General features: G+C 44.5%; 4 protein-coding genes across 14 annotated transcripts in view; 3 read left to right on the plus strand and 1 right to left on the minus strand.

Annotated features, from left to right (window-relative positions):
* The first annotated feature begins 1,133 nt into the window (after nt 1-1,133).
* LOC136691511 (uncharacterized) lies at nt 1,134-2,640 on the plus strand. Its single transcript, XM_066664070.1, has 3 exons — nt 1,134-1,325; nt 1,586-1,847; nt 1,954-2,640. The coding sequence occupies exons 1-3, from the start codon at nt 1,264-1,266 to the stop codon at nt 2,638-2,640; spliced, it is 1,011 nt and encodes a 336-aa protein (XP_066520167.1). The 5' UTR covers nt 1,134-1,263.
* Nucleotides 2,641-5,045: 2,405 nt separating this feature from the next.
* Nucleotides 5,046-8,178, minus strand: LOC136691512 (G-protein coupled receptor 35-like). The gene is made up of 3 exons (XM_066664071.1): nt 8,108-8,178; nt 5,985-6,371; nt 5,046-5,556 (listed from the first exon to the last, which is right to left on the minus strand). The coding sequence occupies exons 1-3, from the start codon at nt 8,176-8,178 to the stop codon at nt 5,046-5,048; spliced, it is 969 nt and encodes a 322-aa protein (XP_066520168.1).
* A 3,289-nt stretch (nt 8,179-11,467) lies between these two features.
* Nucleotides 11,468-12,325, plus strand: LOC136691513 (uracil nucleotide/cysteinyl leukotriene receptor-like). Its single transcript, XM_066664073.1, has one exon. The coding sequence runs from the start codon at nt 11,468-11,470 to the stop codon at nt 12,323-12,325; it is 858 nt and encodes a 285-aa protein (XP_066520170.1).
* A 2,632-nt stretch (nt 12,326-14,957) lies between these two features.
* The window catches only part of rbfox2 (RNA binding fox-1 homolog 2), a 55,108-nt gene continuing 49,334 nt past the window's right edge, over nt 14,958-20,731 (plus strand). For 10 of the 11 annotated variants that reach the window (XM_066663603.1, XM_066663607.1, XM_066663605.1 and 7 more), the window contains exon 1: nt 14,958-16,114. In XM_066663603.1, the coding sequence (XP_066519700.1) occupies nt 15,869-16,114 (246 nt within the window). In that variant the 5' untranslated portion in view covers nt 14,958-15,868. The remainder of the gene's footprint in view (nt 16,115-20,731) is intronic. The other variant, XM_066663612.1, reaches the window with a different exon arrangement.

Below are 20,731 nucleotides of genomic sequence, written 5' to 3' on the forward strand. Positions count from 1 at the left end.
ATGAAACTGTGAGTCATCCCAGCTCTGCGGATAAACAGAGAGGCTCAGGGAGGTTTATAAGAGAGTGGGAGTTATCACCCGGAGACCGGTTCAAACCGGACAGAACTGGTGTGGCACCCCATAATAGTCCCAACTCCAACGTAATAAGGTTAGGACAGAATTTTATTAAACGGATTGAAAACGTTTGTAGTCGAACACAATGTTTATAAACAGTATAGATATGTCACGGAATGCACATCTAGCGACAGGAACCAAACCGACATGTTTGTGAATCATTTCCTAAAAGAATCGATTCTCTAATTCCGAAAGAACCAAGAGTCGACTTCAAATATTCAGAAGCGATTCCTCACAGCCAGTTTAATGAAGTATTATTTACAGTGATAGAGCATTGCCAATGTTATGCATTTGGACAAACAAACGGAACCGGAAATTGCGTTTTACATGTTTAATACAACACATTTCATCATACAGTGGGACTTTTCTTTCTTGGGCTTTTGGAATCGTTTGGAATCGTTTCTTGCATTCGAATTTGATGATTCGCGTCACATAGAATCCATTTCAGAATCGACTCAAAATCTTTTGGAATCGAGCTTTCCATATTGTTTTGGTTGTTTCAGTTCAAGGTTGCCAGGTTTATCTGAAAATCTCCAGTCCAATAAATACTAAAACCCACCCTACCGAAGCAGGAAGTCGCCCACAGTCTTGAGACCTATCTTTAGTAATAAACATTATTATATTGTCCGTTAAAAAATGCAAATTGTGAATTTGTTGCCTGTGTTTTCTGATGCCTCAGTGTATGTTCCCATTCACACTGCTTTTAGATTCAGGACATGCCATTAAAGTATACACTAATGTTTCAGTAGCAGTTTGTGATGTTTTATTTTATAAATTGCATTGTCCAACTCATTAGGTACATTTTTTAATTGCGAAAATAAGATGATTGTGGAATATTCACTTCCAAACACATTTCCACTGGATCCATTTCAGCACGTACCTGGCAACCCTTTGCAAACCCGTCAGCGCTTGTTGTAGTTCTGTCCAGAGTTTTAGAGTTTTATGAGGACTTCTGTCGCCCTCTGGTGGACAACAGACCGAAGCACATCGCACTCTATTTAACTCCAGACCTGAGGGCTGTGCTGTTTCCCGGTCACGAGGCATACAAGAGAAGTACAAGGGAACTTCTGTAAAAGAAGGAACAGCTGTAACATGAGTGACTTTACTGCGGTTTTCTCATAATAACTTTAAAAAGGCTTTGTTTGGTTAATGCAGTTCGGATTTAGGAAATCAGCGTTCTGGTATTTCGTGTTTGGCAGTGTTTTTCGGAGGTGAGCTCTGTCACAATACTAAAATGATCAAAGCAATAACCGGTATATTACTAGTTGTACCGGATCTTCACAGTGGAGGTTTTTATCTGCCATTATTCCTGGGTAGATTTGATAGCATTGTATTTGTACGTGCACTCTGTAACAGTGTTTTAAATTATAACCAGCAATGAATAAATGTACAACCCATTTCTCAAATAAATAAATAAAAACAATGAAATGTTGTGTGAATTAAAAATGTGTGGATTTTCCTTTCAATCCAGAACATCAGCCACAATGTGGTGTCCGGAAAGGCTTGTGATCTGGAGGGACGGGGACCTGGAGGCCTACCTCCATCCTGCTCCCTGGACCCCAGGTGCCACCGTGCTGACGTATAATCCCCCTAAAGGACCAAGCAGTCTGTTCCGTTTGCCCGAGGACTCTTTGGTGAGGCTGCTGTTGGGGGCGAGAGCGGTGGGTGGTCTCCTGTGTGAGCGGCTGGGGGTCAGGCGCTGTGCCCTCGTCCACACACCGCAGAGCGAGGAGGTGAGGACGGCAGCTTAGACACACACTCGAGATAAAGAGTTATTTCACAGTTGAAATAAGGCTCTAAGTAGACGACAAGGTTAACTATTCACTACCCATTTTCCAGCATGAACACCCCACCGTGAAGCTGCTGGTGCTGCCCCTCCATGGGCTGCAGGAGGAGTGGAAGCCTCATCTGGCCCCTGAGGAAGACTTCCAACCATTTGATCCTGGATACATCACATCCAAAAGTGGACCACGGTGGACTGACCAGAGTTTGGACGCTCTTAAGGACAAGATCAGAGCGAGACTACCCTCCCCAAACGCCCCTCTCGACTACACTTTCCACGGAGAGCCGTCCCACCCGGGGCTGTTTTCTCGGATTGTTCGCGGTACGGAGCAGCAGTGGAGGGTGTGGGAGGATGAGCAGCACATAGCCTTCCTCACCCCGTTTCCCAACTCTCCTGCTCTCACTGTGGTAGTTCCCAGAAGACCACTAACCAGCGACATCCTCCGGCTCGAAGAGGGGGATTACAGGAGCTTGGTGCTGGCAACCCGGAAGGTAGCTCACCTATTAGAAGAGGGGGTGGGTGCTTGGGGGGTGGGGCTTATATTCGAGGGGTTTGAGATTGATTATGCTCACGCTAAACTGATACCGCTAGTGTCCCAACCTGGCAACCCGACCCAAAATCAGACGTGTCCAGTTCTTGAGTTTTATGACACGTATCCAGGATTTGTGACATCAGTCAGTGGACCTCCAGCCAGCGCAGAGAGCCTGAGGGACACGTACGTCAGAATTACTCAGGTGTCTTAAATCTGAGAGGGTTTTTACTTAATTTTAGGTCCAAGGTGAAGACAGCAGTCTGAGCCTGTAATGGAACTGATAATTTGTGTGTGTGTGTGTGTGTGTGTGTGTGTGTGTGTGTGTGAGGGACTGGGTGAGTGTGTAGGGGGCTCAGTGTTTCTGAGTAAGTTCAGGATCCATTTACAGCCACTCTCCACTACTGTAACACTAATATTTGTTCAGTTTAATTTACATATAATTACTGTTAGTGTTTACATTGCTGACAAATTAATCTGTGAATATGAATATAATCGAGGAGTCTAAATACGTATAACTCATTTATTTCAGACTGCGCTGTTGTTGTTGTGTGTCATTTAATGTTCCACCTCTTCGTCTTAGCAGTTATAAGCCATAATAATAATTGTTTTATTTCAGGATGATTGACAACATGGTTTGACATGGTTGCCAGTCGTTCGAGGTTGCCAGTCGTTCTGACATTTCCCTCATTTATTTAGTTATTACACAGTTTGAGAAACATTTATACATATTTTTTATTGTTAATGCGTAAATATCCTTCATATTGTGAGGTCACAAAGGCATCTAATTGTTTTTCCCCATGTTAATTACACCAGCTGCATCACGTATTTACACAATCACAAGCTTGTCCCATCTGTGTCACCTCTCTGAACGCACCTTGACCAGGTCCTAATTAATCCCCAGACAGTTTAATTACAACCTTAAAAGAGTGTAATTAACGTTGTCTGAAATGATGGCATCAGCCCAAAGAAAGAGGGAGGAAAGAGTGGATTTAATGTGTTTATGTTCACAGAGCTCCACAGTGTCTCTTATATGTTACTGTTTTACTAAAAACTAATAGACCACCGTTTATTTACTTAATTTCCATTCAGATCTAAGACGAGAACTGAATTTCTTTTTCTTTTGTAATTTGTAATAAATTAATGAGAATAAATAATAATGTTTATGATGTCCATTGTTTTTTCTGACAGTTGTTGCGATAGACATCAGGCACAGATAACCCAGTTAATATGGCCATAGCTTCCCTCAAGGTCGGTTCAGTAGAGAGAGCAAGTCGGATGTGAGAGAGATGACAGCGTGGATGGCTCACTAGAGACAGTGTGAGGGACTTGAGAGTAAGGAGAATGTGGCTGGAGACCAAGTAATAATCTCACTAACTTAAAGCAACAGTAGGTAGAGTTTTTATCTTAAAATTACAGCTTCAAAATCATTGTGATGATTTATTAGGGAGAATAGAGACTCTGTCATTTCTACTTTGGGCTCAGGACTGCGGAAACTCACTCACTCATTGTGTGTAAGCACTTATCCAGTTCAGGGTCGTGGTGGGTCCGGAGTCTACTTGGAATCATTGGGCGCAAGCTGGGAACAAACCCTGGAGGTGGCGCCAGTCTTTCAAAGTCTTTCACACACTCACACCTACCAGCGTATGTTGAAGCTCTCAGTCACCCGGAGGAAACCCACGCGGACACAGGGAGAACACACCACACTCCTCACAGACAGTCACCCGGAGGAAACCCACGTGAACACAGGGAGAACACACCACACTCCTCACAGACAGTCACCCAGAGTAAACCCACGCGGACACAGGGAGAACACACCACACTCCTCACAGACAGTCACCCGGAGGAAACCCACACGGACACAGGGAGAACACACCACACTTCTCACAGACAGTCACCCGGAGGAAACCCACGCAGACACAGGGAGAACACACCACACTCCTCACAGACAGTCACCCGGAGGAAACCCACGTGAACACAGGGAGAACACACCACACTCCTCACAGACAGTCACCCAGAGGAAACCCACGTGAACACAGGGAGAACACACCACACTCCTCACAGACAGTCACCCGGAGGAAACCCACACGGACACAGGGAGAACACACCACACTCCTCACAGACAGTCACTCGGAGGAAACCCACGCAGACACAGGGAGAACACACCACACTCCTCACAGACAGTCACCCGGAGGAAACCCACGCAGACACAGAGAGAACACACCACACTCCTCACAGACAGTCATCCGGAGCGGGACTCGAACCCACAACCTCCAGGTCCCTGGAGCTGTGTGACTGCGACACTAGCTGCTGTGCTACCGTGCTGCCCACTGCAGGATATGTACTATGTACATTTTGAAGGAGGGTAGGAAGCCACATCCCCCTCCCTCTGGATTTCTAGACAGTGCTGTAAAAGTGAATTACTCTCTGAGCGCAAGAGCAAAAATACCAAATCCTTAAAATGGAATACCTCTGCTCTATCAGGTGATAGACTCTACTTTTGGAAGCTCGTGTTTTCTGAAATGTTGGAAGTTATTATGATGATCTAAGAAGATGCTTCTAGTTTAAATAGTCATCAGTTTTGATGCAGAGGTCAAGGATTTGTCTATAGTCCAGTTTTCACACGCTCACATTGCCGGGTTTTTGGGCGGGTGCCTGCAGACAGGGGCAGCAGGCTCGTTTCTCCATCTTGCTGATGTAGAGCAGTGGCTCGATGGTGCAGCTCAGGTCCATGATGGAGAAGACGGAGATGCTGATCTTGCAGGACAGGTCCACAAAGGAGTAGGTGGAGGCGAAGGGCATTAGGGCCACGGGCGGCAGGTAGTTGGACACGATGATAGCCAGCACGATGATGACCATCTTAAAGGCTTTCTTCTTGACGGGGTTCATGAGCTCTTTGCCGGCCACGCTCTTGCGCAGCACCCAGATGATGGACAGGTTGCAGAAAACCATGAGGCAGAAGGCGGAGAGGATGAGGCCGCTGAACACCTCATTCACACTCATCACTCCCAGGATGCACTTGGTCAGAGCGTAGGCCAGGACCAGTCCCCACACCACCACTGAGACCACCGCACGGATGCGGTTGTCACGGATACTGGTGAAGACGATGGGGTGGACCACAGCGATGTACCTATTGAGCACAGGGAGATAGAGGACCGTCAATGATCCACTCATTGTCCACGCTATTAGACACAAGAGAGAGGTCAAAAACTCCAGCAGCACTGCTGTGTCTGATCCATTCGTACGAGCAGATCAGTGTCACTGCAGCACTGAGAATGACCCCCACACCCCAAATAACACCTGCTCTGTGGTGATCCTGTGGGGGTGTTGACCATTGAAGAACAGGCTAAAAGAGGGCAAACAAGTATGCAGAGCAACCGATGGACTACAGTCTGTAATTGTAGAACTACAAAGTGCTCCTGTGATGGACAGTGAGTGTATAAACAAGGAAGTGGTCATATCATTACTTCACTATTGCTACTTCAGTATCACTGCCAATGTAATGTTGACATTATTGACATGACGTATTGATAATTCAGTGCAGTAATTCTACATTACCTGTCCAGACAGATGCAGGTGAGGAAAAGCGGGGCCACGTCCTTGACCCCGTAGGCAAATCGCTGGATGTACCAGATTCCGTAGTTGTTCAGGTACAGCCGGTTGACCATATCCACGGGGGTCATGAGACAGAAGGCGGCGTCCAGCACGGCCAGGTTAAAGATGAACATGTCAGAGGTACAGCCCTCACTCTTACGGGTAGCGATCTGCCACATCACCAGTAGGTTGGTGGGGAAGCCCACTGCCAGGTTCAGGACCTTCACCCCAAAGTAGAAGACGAATCCGTATGGAGCCACAGCACAGACTTCGTACTGGTACCAGGGAGGATGACTCCAAGCAGAATCCGAGCCGTTCACTGAGATGTTCATTTCACAGAGATAAGGAGGCCTGAGGATGGAGAGAGTGAGATATTTTATCCATTATGTCACTGTCCATCCATCCATTATCTGTAACCCTTATCTAGGTCAAGGTGGGTCCAGAGCCTACCTGGAATCATTGGGCGCAAGGCGGGAATACACCCTGGAAGGGGCGCCAGTCCTTCACAGGGCAACACAGACACACATTCACTCGCACCTACGGACACTTTTGAGTCGCCAATCCACCTACCAATGTGTGTTTTTGGACTGTGGGAGGAAACCGGAGCACCCGGAGGAAACCCACACAGACACAGGGAGAACACACCACACTCCTCACAGTCACCCGGAGGAAACCCACACAGACACAGAGAGAACACACCACACTCCTCACGGACAGTCACCCGGAGGAAACCCACGCAGACACAGAGAGAACACACCACACTCCTCACAGACAGTCACCCGGAGGAAACCCACGCAGACACAGAGAGAACACACCACACTCCTCACAGACAGTCACCCGGAGGAAACCCACGCAGACAATCGAACCCACAACCTCTAGGTCCCTGGAGCTTTGTGACTGCGACACTACCAGCTGCGCCACCGTACCACCCACATATTGTCACTGTCCAAAGAAAAACATGAATCTACAAAATAATAACTCTTAACCTTTAATGGAAGTCAATGTAAATAGATTTAATTCCAAGTAATTTTGGAGAATTCCTATTGGTTCATTCGTCATGAAATTTTGACAATGTAAAAACCGTGCTGTGTTCAATTGATGTAGAAAAATGGAGATACATTTTTGTTTTTACTTTTTTGACAGAAACAATATATATGACACTATTAGGTAAACATCTCAAGTCCCCGTACTATATTCCAAGCCATTTTGGAGCAATTCTTATATTAATTTTTTTATAATTTTTATAATAATAAGCACATTTCAAAAGATACACTTCATTCGCTTTAAGGTGGACCCACAGGTTGTCTCTCAGTTTGAAAAGCATGAAATGAAATGAAATGAAATGACATTCTTTAGCAGCTTCACATCAGCACCACCCTCAATGCCAAGTGCTAGACAGAGGGGCAAGTGGCGCCCAACACTTGGCTGATTGAACAGTGTAACTGCCTCCTCTGGAGAGATGGAGTTCTATTCAGGATCTCTGGAATGATCTGGAGTGGTGTTTGTAATCCAGAACTAATCATCCCACATCAGTATCTGACCTAACTAATGTTCTTGTGCCTAAAGGCCACCAAACCCTCACAGAAATGTTTAAAAGCAACTTCCCAGAGGAGTGCAAGACTGTAGCTGGTGCAATGAGGGAACACACCACCAATTAGTACCCATTGTAGAAGAAATGATGGATGGCTAGGTGTCCACAAGCCCCTTCAACAATCATCATGAATACATAATGAGCAAATGTGAGCAGTTAAGATGGAATGTGCATTAAAAAAGTTAATTTAAAAAACTCACCTAAAAAATTGTTTCCACGCTTAAAAAATAATCCACTTTCCCTTATTATAGTCCTCTTTAGTCCACACTCTTTGACCCCTCGCATATGGAGTACCCGAATATAAACCCCTCCCATTGGGAGGCCAAGCGCCGCCGTTTAGGCCTCAGCCAATCAGAGTGCCTGATTTTTGTACGAGAACATGGCCAGGGTTAGCGCTGTGATCTGATTGGTTGACGTTGGGATGAAGAGGATGTGCGACAGCGTTAAATTGGGCGCTGTTTAGAGGGAAGAGTGCAGTTTTATATCAGGGACGCACCTGCTGGTAGACTGCAGGACTTTGAGTAAACAGGTGATGCAAGGCTGAAATGAGTAAATCTCATGTAACATCTTACAGAAGCCATTTCTGGTTCTCCTCACAGTGAAACACTTATAACACAGCCAGCTGAACACTGTACATGTTAAACTGCATGTCCCAACATTAGTCGGGAACCCCTTTATCAGCTTAAAGCCACACCCACTGGGGACATATACACTTGGATAAGTTTGTATACTCTCCATAGAAGAGAATGAAATAAAGTGGAATGCTGTGGAGCACCCTGTTCAGTGACTATGGCTATTGTTGGCTAGAGGACTCACGTTATGATATTTTGCTTATTAATCTAAACATTGGCATCAGACTGGAGGTCAGGAAGCAGGAAGATCCATGTTTCTTCTCAGTTTCAGTGTATATGCATAATTAAACATGTAGGAAGACTGATCGAGGGTCAGCATTACTGAGCATGCTATCATGTTCATGAGGTCACGAGAGGTTAAACTGATCCGGTATCTTCTTTGAGAAGTCTGACATGAGTCATAGTTCCCCCATGAGACGGATGTTGATCCCCCTTTCTTGGATATTTTTCAGTCGTTTCGCTTTATAAAAGACTAAAAGTCTTAATAGAAACTCACGTCTTTGTTTAATCGTGTTGTTTTAGAGATTGATTGTGGTATCGCAGTTATTCTGTGTAATTAAAATTTTAGATCACCTTCAGTTAGATCTGAGATATGTAATAAATAATAATGGGGTCGTGCAGCAGGTAGTGTCACAGTCACACAGCTCCAGGGACTCGGGGTTTGTGCGGAGTGTGGTGTGTTCTCCCTGTGTCTGTGTGGGTTTCCCCCGGGTGACTGTCTGTGAGGAGTGTGGTGTGTTCTCTATGTGTCTGTGTGGGTTTCCTCCGGGTGACTGTCTGTGAGGAGTGTGGTGTGTTCTCCCTGTGTCTGCGTGGGTTTCCTCCGGGTGACTGTTTGTGCGGAGTGTGGTGTCTTCTCCCTGTGTCTGTGTGGGTTTCCTCCGGGTGACTGTCTGTGAGGAGTGTGGTGTGTTCTCTATGTGTCTGTGTGGGTTTCCTCCGGGTGACTGTATGTGAGGAGTTGGTGTGTTCTCCCTGTGTCTGCGTGGGTTTCCTCCGGGTGACTGTTTGTGCGGAGTGTGGTGACACAGGGAGAAAACACCACACTCCTCACAGACAGTCACCCGGAGGAAACCCACACAGACACAGGGAGAACACACCACACTCCTCACAGAGAGTGACCAGAAAGGGGAATAGAGCCCACAACCTCAGGACCCTATAGCTATCTGACAGTGACACTACCTGCAGCACCACCGTGAGGTACCCATAATAAAACTTGAAAAGAAAGTAAGTATTTGAATTGGAATTTTTGTTTAAACAGGAACCAGATTGATCTGACTAGAATGTACTGACTATTATTTATCTTAAGCAGGAAATACATTATACAAATTCTAATTGTGGTGGGTTTTAAACCACTGTCGATTAAGTTTCTCTCTTTTGCTTTTATTTGCATGGGTTTGAATAGAAACCTATGGGTCCTACCTATAGCATACGCTGTATATAAAGTCTTATACTGTTAATAAAAATATGATTAATCAGTTATTATATCTATTTCCTATACGTAAGTGTTTCTGCTTTAGATACATAAATATGTTTAACTGTTTTCACCCATATACCTTAGAAGAACATCTAGACATTACAAAACAAACAATATCTGGAAGATATTTATTGCTTTTCCTATTCAAATATTCTGACACTCTAGAGGAGACCCACATAAAAGAGCAAACTCTCTCAGTAGGAGCTGATCAGAGAGATTCATCTGCCCCAGGGTAGACTGGTAAGTAATTTGCTGTCATTAATTGTGATTAATCACATTATTCCTTCTTCTATAGACTGAAGCTTTTAATAATGGATTTTCAACACAATGGAAATATATCAATATTAGTTCTGTAAATGAATGTAAAATATAAACAAATAAAATCAGTTAAATATTTTGGGATTAATCACAACTTAAAATGCTAGTACCTCCTTGTAGTTTTGTGTGCCACAACTGTTTGTGTGACATGCATTACAGACCGGCAGGAAACGGTCTATAACTTTATTATAATATCTCAGTGTAGTTTTGATGAGGTTTTAATTAGAATCTCTTAATTTTCTGTGTAAAAGTTTCAGGGAGAGCTTTAGCAATGAACACAATGAAGCTTGGAAAAAATGCTCAAAATGCTTGGACAGCTCAAAAAATAATTCCATAATAAAATCATATTCTATATTTAACAAGTTATTAAGAGATAACTGGATGGATTAAGCGAGATGGAAATACATCATGAGGCTAATCAAGGCATACCCTGTTTAAGAACGGCACAACTAAAATGTACTTTCAGAATCTGCTAATTTGTCCTCGATGGCTGATAAAACAGTTTGTAGATAATCAAATGCCAGCATTAAGTTGAACATACACTAATTTGAAACCAACTTGTGTGTGTGTGTTTTATTTATTTATTTATTGTTGTTTATTTTTTTATTGTATTATTTTTTTATGTAAAAAGCAGTGATCTCTTGCTTTACGTTCAAATCCACCCTGCTCCAGGTCCATCGAGAAAATTCTTTTTGAAGTGACAGCTCATTTGAATGAGAATTCAAGGGACAAATCCAGGACAGAAACATTTGCATGATGAAACATATTCATTCATTCATTATCTGTAAGTGCTATCTGTAAGTCCAGTTCAGGGTCGTGGTGGGTCCAGGGCCTACCTGGAATCATTGGGCACAAGGCGGGAATACACCCTGGAGGGGGCGCCAGTCCTTCACAGGGCAACACTCACACACTCACACCTACGGAAACTTTTGAGACGCCAATCCACCTACCAACGTGTGTTTTTGGACTGTGGGAGGAAACCGGAGTACCCGGAGGAAACCCACGCAGACACAGGGAGAACACACCACACTCCTCCTAGACAGTCACCCGGAGGAAGCCCACGCAGACACAGAGAGAACACACCACACTCCTCACAGACAGTCACCCGGAGGAAACCCACACGGACACAGGGTGAACACACCACACTCCTCACAGACAGTCACCCGGAGCGCGAATCGAACCCACAACCTCCAGGTCCCTGGAGCTATGTGACTGCGACACCTACCTGCTGCGCCTCCGTGCCGCTCTGAAACATAATCACAGTGTTAAAAATTAAGTTTGCCAAATGCTTAATGCCATTAAATATATAAATATGCAATACTTTTATTTCTTACTAATGAATACCTAGTAAACATGAACAGTTAACATATTCTATTTCTGTTAAATCTTCAGCTTTGTTCTGAAGCTCCGCTTGTTCCTTCTGGTCAAAATGAACGCCACATTTAACCTGACAGACAATTCCACGTCTAGATCGAACTTGCTGTTATATATCTACCTTCCCGTGGGTGTGATAGTCCCCATCGTGGGTTTCCCAACCAACCTTTATGTGCTGTGGCTCCTCCTCCGGAAACCTGGCCTGTGCTCCACGTCCGACATCTTCTACGTGAACCTGGCTAGCCTGGATGCCCTGTGCTCTGTGCTGCAGCCTGTTGAGGTCATCTTGAGAATTTTGTCAAACCTTGAAAAGCCAGTGTTACATTCCATGCTGCTGAACCAGTTTGCTGGACCCCTTTTCCAGACGTGCATTTGCATGGACAGCTATATGGGAGTCCTGTACCCTGTCATGTTCCTCAAATTCAAGATGCCTAGATACCGCCTGGGGCTTTGTGCATTAGTCTGGGCAGCAACAGCCATGGTGTCGTTCTGGACCTATTACGTGAACAACGAGGCCAGCGGGCTCAAGTGCATCGCAGGGTTCCTGGTTGTGGAGCTAAGCATTATGTACTACTGCAGCACCAAAGTTATCCGGGCACTGAAGCAGCATGGTCCTGGCTGTCAGAAGGTCCATCCAGCCAAGCTCAAAGCCCACAGGACTGTCCGGTGCTTGATCACAATGGTCATGATCCACTACATCACACCTGTAGTTAATTTCTTGCTGGTCTCCAACAACAAGGTGTCGAGATATTCACTCAGCACCATCGTAGCCTACATGTTTGTGTGTATCAGCAGCTGCAACCACCCTCTCTTCTACCTGCTCAAGTCCAGGATAATATCCTTTATGTTCTTCCATAAGAGTCAGGCCCACGTGAATGAACCCAAAGCAGCTGTGGCAACAGTTGAGTCATGAAAGGGGAAAAACATTGAAAACTCTGTTTTCCCTAAACACATGTATGATATAATGCTAGCGCTTTTAATTAGCAATGCGCTACAAATATTTATCAGTTTACGTTATTAGTATATTAGAATGTTTAATGCTAGAAAGCTGGGGCTATATTTTCTATGTTTTAGTGGATTAAGAAGCTTATATGAGATAAAAGGTATAGAACCTATTATGACCTTACTGTTGCTGTCCAAAGAATATGTATCTCCATTTTCTGTCTAATTTTGCTTTATTTCATCATTTGAACACACTGTAAAAAGGTTCATAATGAATGGACCAATAGAAATGCTCCAGAATTACTTCAAATAGAATGTTGTACGTTGACTTCCATTGAAAATTAAGAAGGGTTTCTTTTTCTTTTCCTATAAATGTACTATTTTGGAGAGCAATGATATTTTGGTTTCTAAAAAGATGACACTGGGGAGATGTTGGAACCCATTGTGGTCAGTGAAGCATCACAATTATTTTGAAAAAGTAATTATAAGGTAAAACATACTGTCACTCACAACTGTGGACAATTCTACCAAGCCACATTACCTACCAACATGTGATTTGGGCTGTGGGAACAAACCAGATAACCTGGAGGAAAGCCATGCAGACATCTAGCCCCTCAATGACACTGACCTGAGGTAATGTTTAAACCCAGGACCCTGAGATAATATGGATTTTAGATCATTTCATAGACCAGGACATCATTTTTTTCAGTGTATGGGCCTGTGATAGATAGATAGATAAATTAGGGTGACCAGACGTCCTCTTTTACTCGGACAACTCCTCTTTTTTAGACTTAAAAAAATGTCCGGCCGGAATTTCACAAAAACGTCCGGCATTTTGTTTTTCTAGAGCTTACATAGAACTTCGAGAAGTTTCCTTCACAAACAAGTCCCGCTCTCCCCTACTCCGATTGGTTCGCTTGAGTGAGAAGGGGGCGTGGTGAAGTAGCCTAAAATCTTCTGATTGGACGGTCTGACTGTAGAGCTACCGTTATTGGTCGAGAACCGTCTCTGTAAACACTTAATTGGTCAGTCTGCACGTCAGTAGTCCTTGTTTACCTCAGGCAAAGCTCATGTACCCACCCTCATCTCGAGCAGCTATGCCGAAACGTAAATGTAAGTTCTGAGATGAATTAAAAAATAAATTCCCATGTTTTGTGTAGCAAATAAAGGTGTAAAGGACCTAAAAGCACACATAGGTTCAGCTAAACATACAACGGCAGCGAGGGGCGTGACCTCATCACCCCCCCCCCCCCCGCCCCCCCGGAGACTAAATAGATAGATCAAAAAAAAAAAATATATATATATATATATATATATACACACACACAGACACACAGTGTTAAGTCTGCAGGAGAAAGTCTGCTTTGTGGCTCACGCCCAGTTCTTCGCCCAAATAAAATTAGAAAGGGGAAGTGAGCGAGGCCTTATGCAGAGAAAAGGAAGGCAGCCCCTAATAGAAAACACATGACACGGGAGTGAGGCGCTGAAGCAGATGATCAGTGTGTTTCCTCCAGGGGTCAGTGTGACTCTGTGGAAGAGAGAGGAGTCAGTGAGTCACTGGCTTCTCTCCCACTGTGGCCCTTCACTGTTTATCAGTCACACAGTCTATTTAGTTCATTCTCATACAGAAATAACCACAGTCTCCATGACATCTCAGCACTGAACACTGTCAGTCTGCAGAGCAAAGAAGAAGAGACACTAAAAAGAGTTTAAAAGAGAGGCTGGATTTGTGATGCTGTGCATATGTATGAGATTTTAAATTACACAATAAACTACAATAAATATGACATATGGGCTGTTTTGCTATTAAACTCATTACAGACCACTTTCAGTGGAGTACGGTTTTCCTGAGGGGAGTATTTCTAGTGAATCTGCTTCTTCTTTTTGCATACACATGTCTATTAGCAACTAATCCCCTTTGATAACCTTATATTATCACACACACATCGAAGAGGCTTGTGTTTCTTTAGGTGATATGTTTCAAATGCATATTATAATTGTTTTTTTATTATTATTCTGTTAAAATACTTAAGTATTTTTTAGTATATTTTGGAATAGTTGTTTAAAATGCATTATGGAGCACTTTTCATTTTTATGCTGGGAATGGGGAAAAAAATCAATGCTAACGGGACTTTTATAACCGCAACAAAAGTTTTATTACAGACAAAAGTGTGTTTAATATTACAGATTGTAATTGTTCCTTTCAGAATATAAATGCTCAAAGGACACTAATAGTTAACCCATATATATTTATATATAACTTTATTTATATCATTATTCATTTATTGCCTCGTTTTAAGGTGGATTTTAGTGAAGTGCTGGATTAGCCCACACTAATTTGTTACAGAGAAAAAAAAAAAATCTGACGCAGTCGAAAGGAGGGGGGGGGGAGGCACTGCAGAGAGCAGCCCACCACAGAGGAGAGGAGGAGGGGGCACTTTATACTGTAACCGGAGAGAGAGAGAGTGTGGAGGGGAGAGAGAGAGAGAGAGAGAGAGAGAGAGAGAGGAAGCGGGGGGAGGGAGGGGTGTGTGAGAGAGATTCCTCTCTCTCTCTAAAGCACATAGAGAGATAGATAGAGAAGGAAAAGAGGGGGAGTGAAAGAAAGGAAACTGAGGAGAAAAAACACACACACACACCACGATTCGACTTCTTTGTTTTAGAAATCGCCTGGAAGGAAGGGACTCTGAAGCGATGACCAACCTTTCCTCATGACAGCCATCTTTAGAGCCAAAGGTGGTGTGCTTTTGCTTTTTTGGGGGATTTTTCCCTCCTCCTCCTCTTCCTCCACTTCCACCGCCTCCTCTTTTTTTCTGCCTTTTCTTCTTCCAGGCTAATTTTCGTTGTGAGGATTAGGAAGAGGAAAAGAAAACACGCCGAGGCGGGAGGATGTGGACCGCGTTTGGAACGAAAAAAAAATAGCGTGCGTTGAAAACAAATCGTAGAGGAATAGGGGGAAAATCTCGGAGCTTGTGAGTGTGGGGGGATCGTGTCTATTCTCTATCGGCGTAACGCTTTCGCTTCTTGCCTTGGTGTGCTGTACTTTGGTGGCTTGTAATCATTTCGAAGCGCATTCCCGTCTATATTTTTTCCCTGATCCTTGGCTGGGGCTCTGTTCTGCTGCAGAGGTTTTGAGGCGCAGGCGAAGGCACTGTTTTGTAACGTTAACGTTAAGCTGGTCTTTGGTGTGTTTTTTTTTTTTTTTGTTCAGGCCCCGACATGAATTGGCTCCAAGTGTGACATTAAATCCGTCTTAAGCTTCGACGTTGAGGCGGTGAGGACAATTTTAGGCCGATATCCAGCGGTTAGGAGGCTGCTAAAGGCGAGTTTTAATGCGTCAGTTTTCTCAGCTCGCTGCTGATATTGTTTTTAAAGAAAGCTGCATTAACGTTAACGGTCGCTCCGCTGCCAGACCCCACACAGGAGAGTGAGACCCACAGAAAGTGGTTTTAAAGGACTCAAACCGCGATTTAAGATAAGCCCTCCTTAGCTGGGAGACCGTGGGTGGATTTCAATGTTAATGTCGACAGACGTCGCCTCCATCATGTTACCCGTGACTCGGGGGATAATAGACCGGGACAGGGAACTGGAAGCGGCCGCCGCGGGGCACTCGGTCCCGGCCTCTGGAGCCTCCTCCGTCCGTGGTATGAAGCGAGGTGACCCGGAGCCCGACGGACAAAACACCGCTGCCCTGGGGGACCCTGTGGGGGCTGAATGCAAAAGACCACGGATGGACGGCACTTCAGGAGACATGGGGCAGGTAAGAGAGAAGGAATAGGTGTAAATTAGACATGTTCAGTTACTTTAATAGCTCTCAGCTCATCTAAATATCTCTTGGGGCTGTCAGAGCCGGGACAATACCAAGATGTGACCTCTGCCTTTCCTTTAGACCAGAGCTTCCCTCAGGATTTGCCCATGAACCCTCTGCTTTCTCCACTGCAGCAAAACCCCATTCAAACTGTAAGCTAATTTCCCAGGCCTTCATGAGGCTGTTGAAGCTGAGACAGTTATAAAATGTCCAGGACATGGGTCCTGTTTCAACAGCGAGAGTCTGACTCACAGCCAGCTCATTCCCTAAGTCACAGACGAGGACCGTGAAGCTAGGTAAAGTCTAAAATGTCCAGGAACAGACTGAGGAAAACCTGATCTCTTCATTGTTTTTAGATCAGAGGTTCCCTCCAGGTTTGGCTCTTGGGGTCTCCCTCTGACACACACACACTGTTTTCCTCACTGCAGCAAACCCCAAGCCCTTCGTGAGGCTGTAGATGTTTGTAAAGGATTAAAATGTCTGGGGAAACTGACATTTTCATTCTTTTAGGTCAGTGGTTCCCTCAGGTTTTGCTCTTGTAGTCTGCATGTACTGTACACTGTATTATTTTCCCTAGTGCAGCAAACCTCTTTCACACTATCAGCTCGTTCCTCTGCCCTTTATTGAGGTTAAAATGGAGTTGTTGCAGCAGGGAAATGTCCAGGACAAGGGAATACACCGGGATACAGGAACGCTGGGATAATCTGACTGATTTTGGTCCTTTGCTTTGGTTGCTTCTAATTATTCTCCCTCTGCTGCACATTGCGTTGTCTTCCCCACTGCAGCACACCTCACTGAAACTATGGGCTCGTTTTCTAGGGGTTTTAGGATGTTATCAAAGCAATTAAAAGACTGGAATGTACAAGGCATGGCTACTGTATGAGCACTGGGAAAATCTGACTCATTATATTCTCTTACACTAATGACACCCCTGCTTTCCTGTTGGAATCACCCTGTGCTGCTTGGTCAGTGTTTTCACCGCTGCACCACAGCTGAGTCAAATTATAAGCCCGTTTATGAAGTTAAAATGGAGCATTTAAACAGCAGAAAGACGTCCAAAACACGGCTGTTGTAGGAATACTGGGAAAATCTGACCCATCCTTTTAGACCAGTGGTCCAGTTCTGCTCCTAGTGGTCTCCCTGTGCTCCCCGGCGCTGTTTACGCCACTGCACCATACCTCAATCAAACCATCAGCTCACATCCAAGCCCTTTCTGAGGTTGTTACAGCAGGGGAAAATACTAAAATGTGGGGTGCTGGAGGAGTAGGGTCGGGGAAGACAGGGGCAGTTTGACTCATTATATTTTTCTAGGCCAGTGGTTCCAGTTTTGTTCTTGGAGACTCCCTGTGGTACACGCTGTACTGTTTCCCCCACTGCAGTAAACCACGTTCTGGGTATCGGTTCATGCATCATATATCTGAGCCCTTCATGTTTAAAATGGTGTTGCAGCAGGGAAAGGGTTGAAGAAGCATTAGCATATGCTGGAACATATTTATTCATTTACACTAGTGGTGATCCCAGTTTTTGTTTTTATTGGAGAACTCTGCTTTAGTGGTCCCGCCACTGCAACACATCAGCTGTTTTCCAAGCTCTTCATGAGGATAAAGTGGAGTTGTTGCAGCAGGGAAAAGACTGTGGTCTTTATATACAGGACTGGGGGAACGGTAGGAGCTGGACTGTGAATCTCAGAGAGAGAGGAAATCTCCTGTTTTGCATTTTTAAGTCTTTTTGCATGTTACTGTACTGTTTATTTCTATTTAATGCCAGCTGATTCAGCTCAATATTATTTTAAGTCTTTGGTAAGGTTAAAACGGTGTGGCTGCAGCAGGGAAATCGATGAAAGTGTGCAGGACAGGAGTACTGTAGGAGCTGGATTGTGCAACACTGTACTGACTCATTCCTTTAGACCGGTGCTACCCCCAGTTCTGTTAATGGAGTCTCCCTGTACTGCACTGTTTAGTGTTTGCTCCATCGCAGCACAGTTGATTTAATTTATAAGCTCGCTCCCGAACCCCTTTCAAGGTGGTTAAAATGGAGGTGTTGTAGCAGTCCGATATTAGATTTGAATAAGGAATCAGTGGTTTTAGAGTGTTTTCGAAGCTTACAGACTGGAACACTGAGGTGTATTGCTGACGTTTGTCAATATCAGGCTGGCGGAATATGTACCAAGCAAAATGAGAAGCAGAGTGGCGTTGTTGAGTGGGTGTCTACAGGACCAGCTAATGCCCCGTTCGTTTTTTAACCTCCCTGTGTTTGGTTTGAGAAAATGAGAAGCAGAGTGGCAATATTGAGTGGGTGTCTACAGGACCAGCTAATGCCCCGTTCATTTTCTAACCTCCCTGTGTTCTCGTCGAATAAATCTAAATAAGCTCTGTATATGCGCCTCAAGTTGTGCAACACAGGCCAAACTGAATGGCACTCAGGAGTGGGCTCAAATGGCTTATACGTTATCGTTTTTTACCAGCCGCCTCTGCCTTCTCAGCACTCCACATGTGCGTGTGTCAAATGGATTCTCTCTGATTGTGTTACAGCAATGTGTGCATCCTATATAGGAAAGAGAAGGCAAGGAATTACTGGAGCAAGTAATTGTATTAAAAATGATGTGTCCAACCCCCCCCCCCCCTCGTCCTGTTCTGCCGTCCTATACTGAAGGCTGCGATTGAGCATGACCCATGGCAGAGACTTCAAATTCATTACACATGTATGTGTTTGTGTTTGAGGGGGTGGGGGAGGCAGAATGGGGGTACTGGGGGAGGGGGAAGCAGAGGGGCTGTTAAGAAAGGCGGAATATTTGAGTGGCGTTTTCAGACTAGTGTTCAGCCACTGGCAGTGACAGTTCAGCATCTCCACAGCCATGCCACGTGATATTTCCTCTTCTGCCTTCTCTCTCTCTGTGTCACACACACACATATATATTGCTCATCTGGGGCATTTGTCAAAACTCTAGCAGACAACAGCCATTAGTCATTAAGGTTAACTTAGTCTAGCTTCAGCTCCAGTACTTTTCCATTGGCTTCTAGTACCACTGGATGATGTATATCAGTGCTGTTATAATGATGTTCTTGAACTGGTTTTGCACAGTAGTATTGATGTTTAGTTTTAGTGGCTCTCGGCTGACAACACACACCGCTAAATCTCAAATATACATTTTTATATATCACTTGGCAGAAGTTAGAACTTTCAGAACCAGTTCTCTGCGCTCTCTTACTTTCTCCCTTATTCTCTTTTTACCTGTTTTTCCCAAATGATTAAAAACATTTAGCCATGACCCTGAACTGGATAAGCGGTTACAGATAGTGAATGAATAAAAACATTGAGTTCTCTTTCTGATGCTGCAGTTGATTTGACAAGAAGGGAAAACAGTTTATCAGCTTATGTAATTAGGATTCAGGCAACGAGGTGTTATTGCCTACATCTAGACTGTTAAATACTGTATTTGTGCCAACACTGAAATTAGTGAATTTGATCAATATTGTCCAGCGCTAGCCTCTTCAGACAGAGACAGCCATGCTTTCAATCACAAACGGAACCCTCTTAATGTCTTCCATCCAGAGAGAACAGCCCAGATGAGTGCTGGAGGATGTTTCAGACTCCAAAGTGCTTCGAGCTTAATGCATTATTTAGCGCTTAACTGACTTAAGCCATCCATCCGACTTCAAACGCTCTTTTCCTTTCTGTCCCTGCCTTGGTCGGCCCACGGCTGCTGGGTAATTGAGCCTGGGTCTTGTGTGTGTATTTTTTTTGGTGTGTAATGGCTCATCGTTCCTGCCTAATAGTGCTAAAGCTTCTCCGTATACCTCCTCCAAACTGCAGTAAGACGTTCTCCAGCTATAATACACTCATCGCAAAGCAGATGGACATGGGGAAGTGTGTTAGAGGGAGTGAGTGTGTGTTTGTGTGTGTGTGTGTGGATGTTCTGTGGCCCTATAGCCCAAAAATGGTATTGATCTGCAGCTGAGAGGGCGGGCTGGAAACTTGCCTGGAGCAGAAAGAGTGCGGGTTAGGGAGATAGAGATTAAAAGAGAGAGAGAGTGAGAGAGAAAGAGTGCGAGAGATGGTAAGTTGCAGCTAGATTGTGAAGCTGCATCTCACTCAGAAAAAAAGCCACTTTACTTATTAGAGAGGCTGAAAGAGATGGGAGTTGACAGGAGTAGGGGAATGATAAACTGTAGTGTGTCGTGTTCTAGCAGCAGGAAGCTGAGTAGAAACCTCTTACTCCACGTAGATGTCAGGCCGTGTTACAGTGAAATGACTTACACACAAAAAAAATCCCAAGAAAATGCTGAACGCTGGCTTTCTGCTCTGCTATACTCTAACATTATGACCTCTTGAAACAACATATTTCTAGCTTCTGGACTGGTTCTGTATCAGTATGAACATGTTATTTTATTAGCTATAAAAATAATTATTGTTGGGCGGCACGGTGGCGCAGTCAAACAGATCAAGGGACCTGGAGGTTGTGGGTTTGATTCCCGCTCCAGGTGTCTGTGAGGAGTGTGGTGTGTTCTCCCTGTGTCTGCGTGGGTTTCCTCCGGGTGACTGTCTGTGAGGAGTGTGGTGTGTTCTCCT

This window comes from Hoplias malabaricus, chromosome 3 (assembly GCF_029633855.1).
Source record: "Hoplias malabaricus isolate fHopMal1 chromosome 3, fHopMal1.hap1, whole genome shotgun sequence".
Taxonomy (NCBI): Eukaryota; Metazoa; Chordata; class Actinopteri; order Characiformes; family Erythrinidae; genus Hoplias; species Hoplias malabaricus.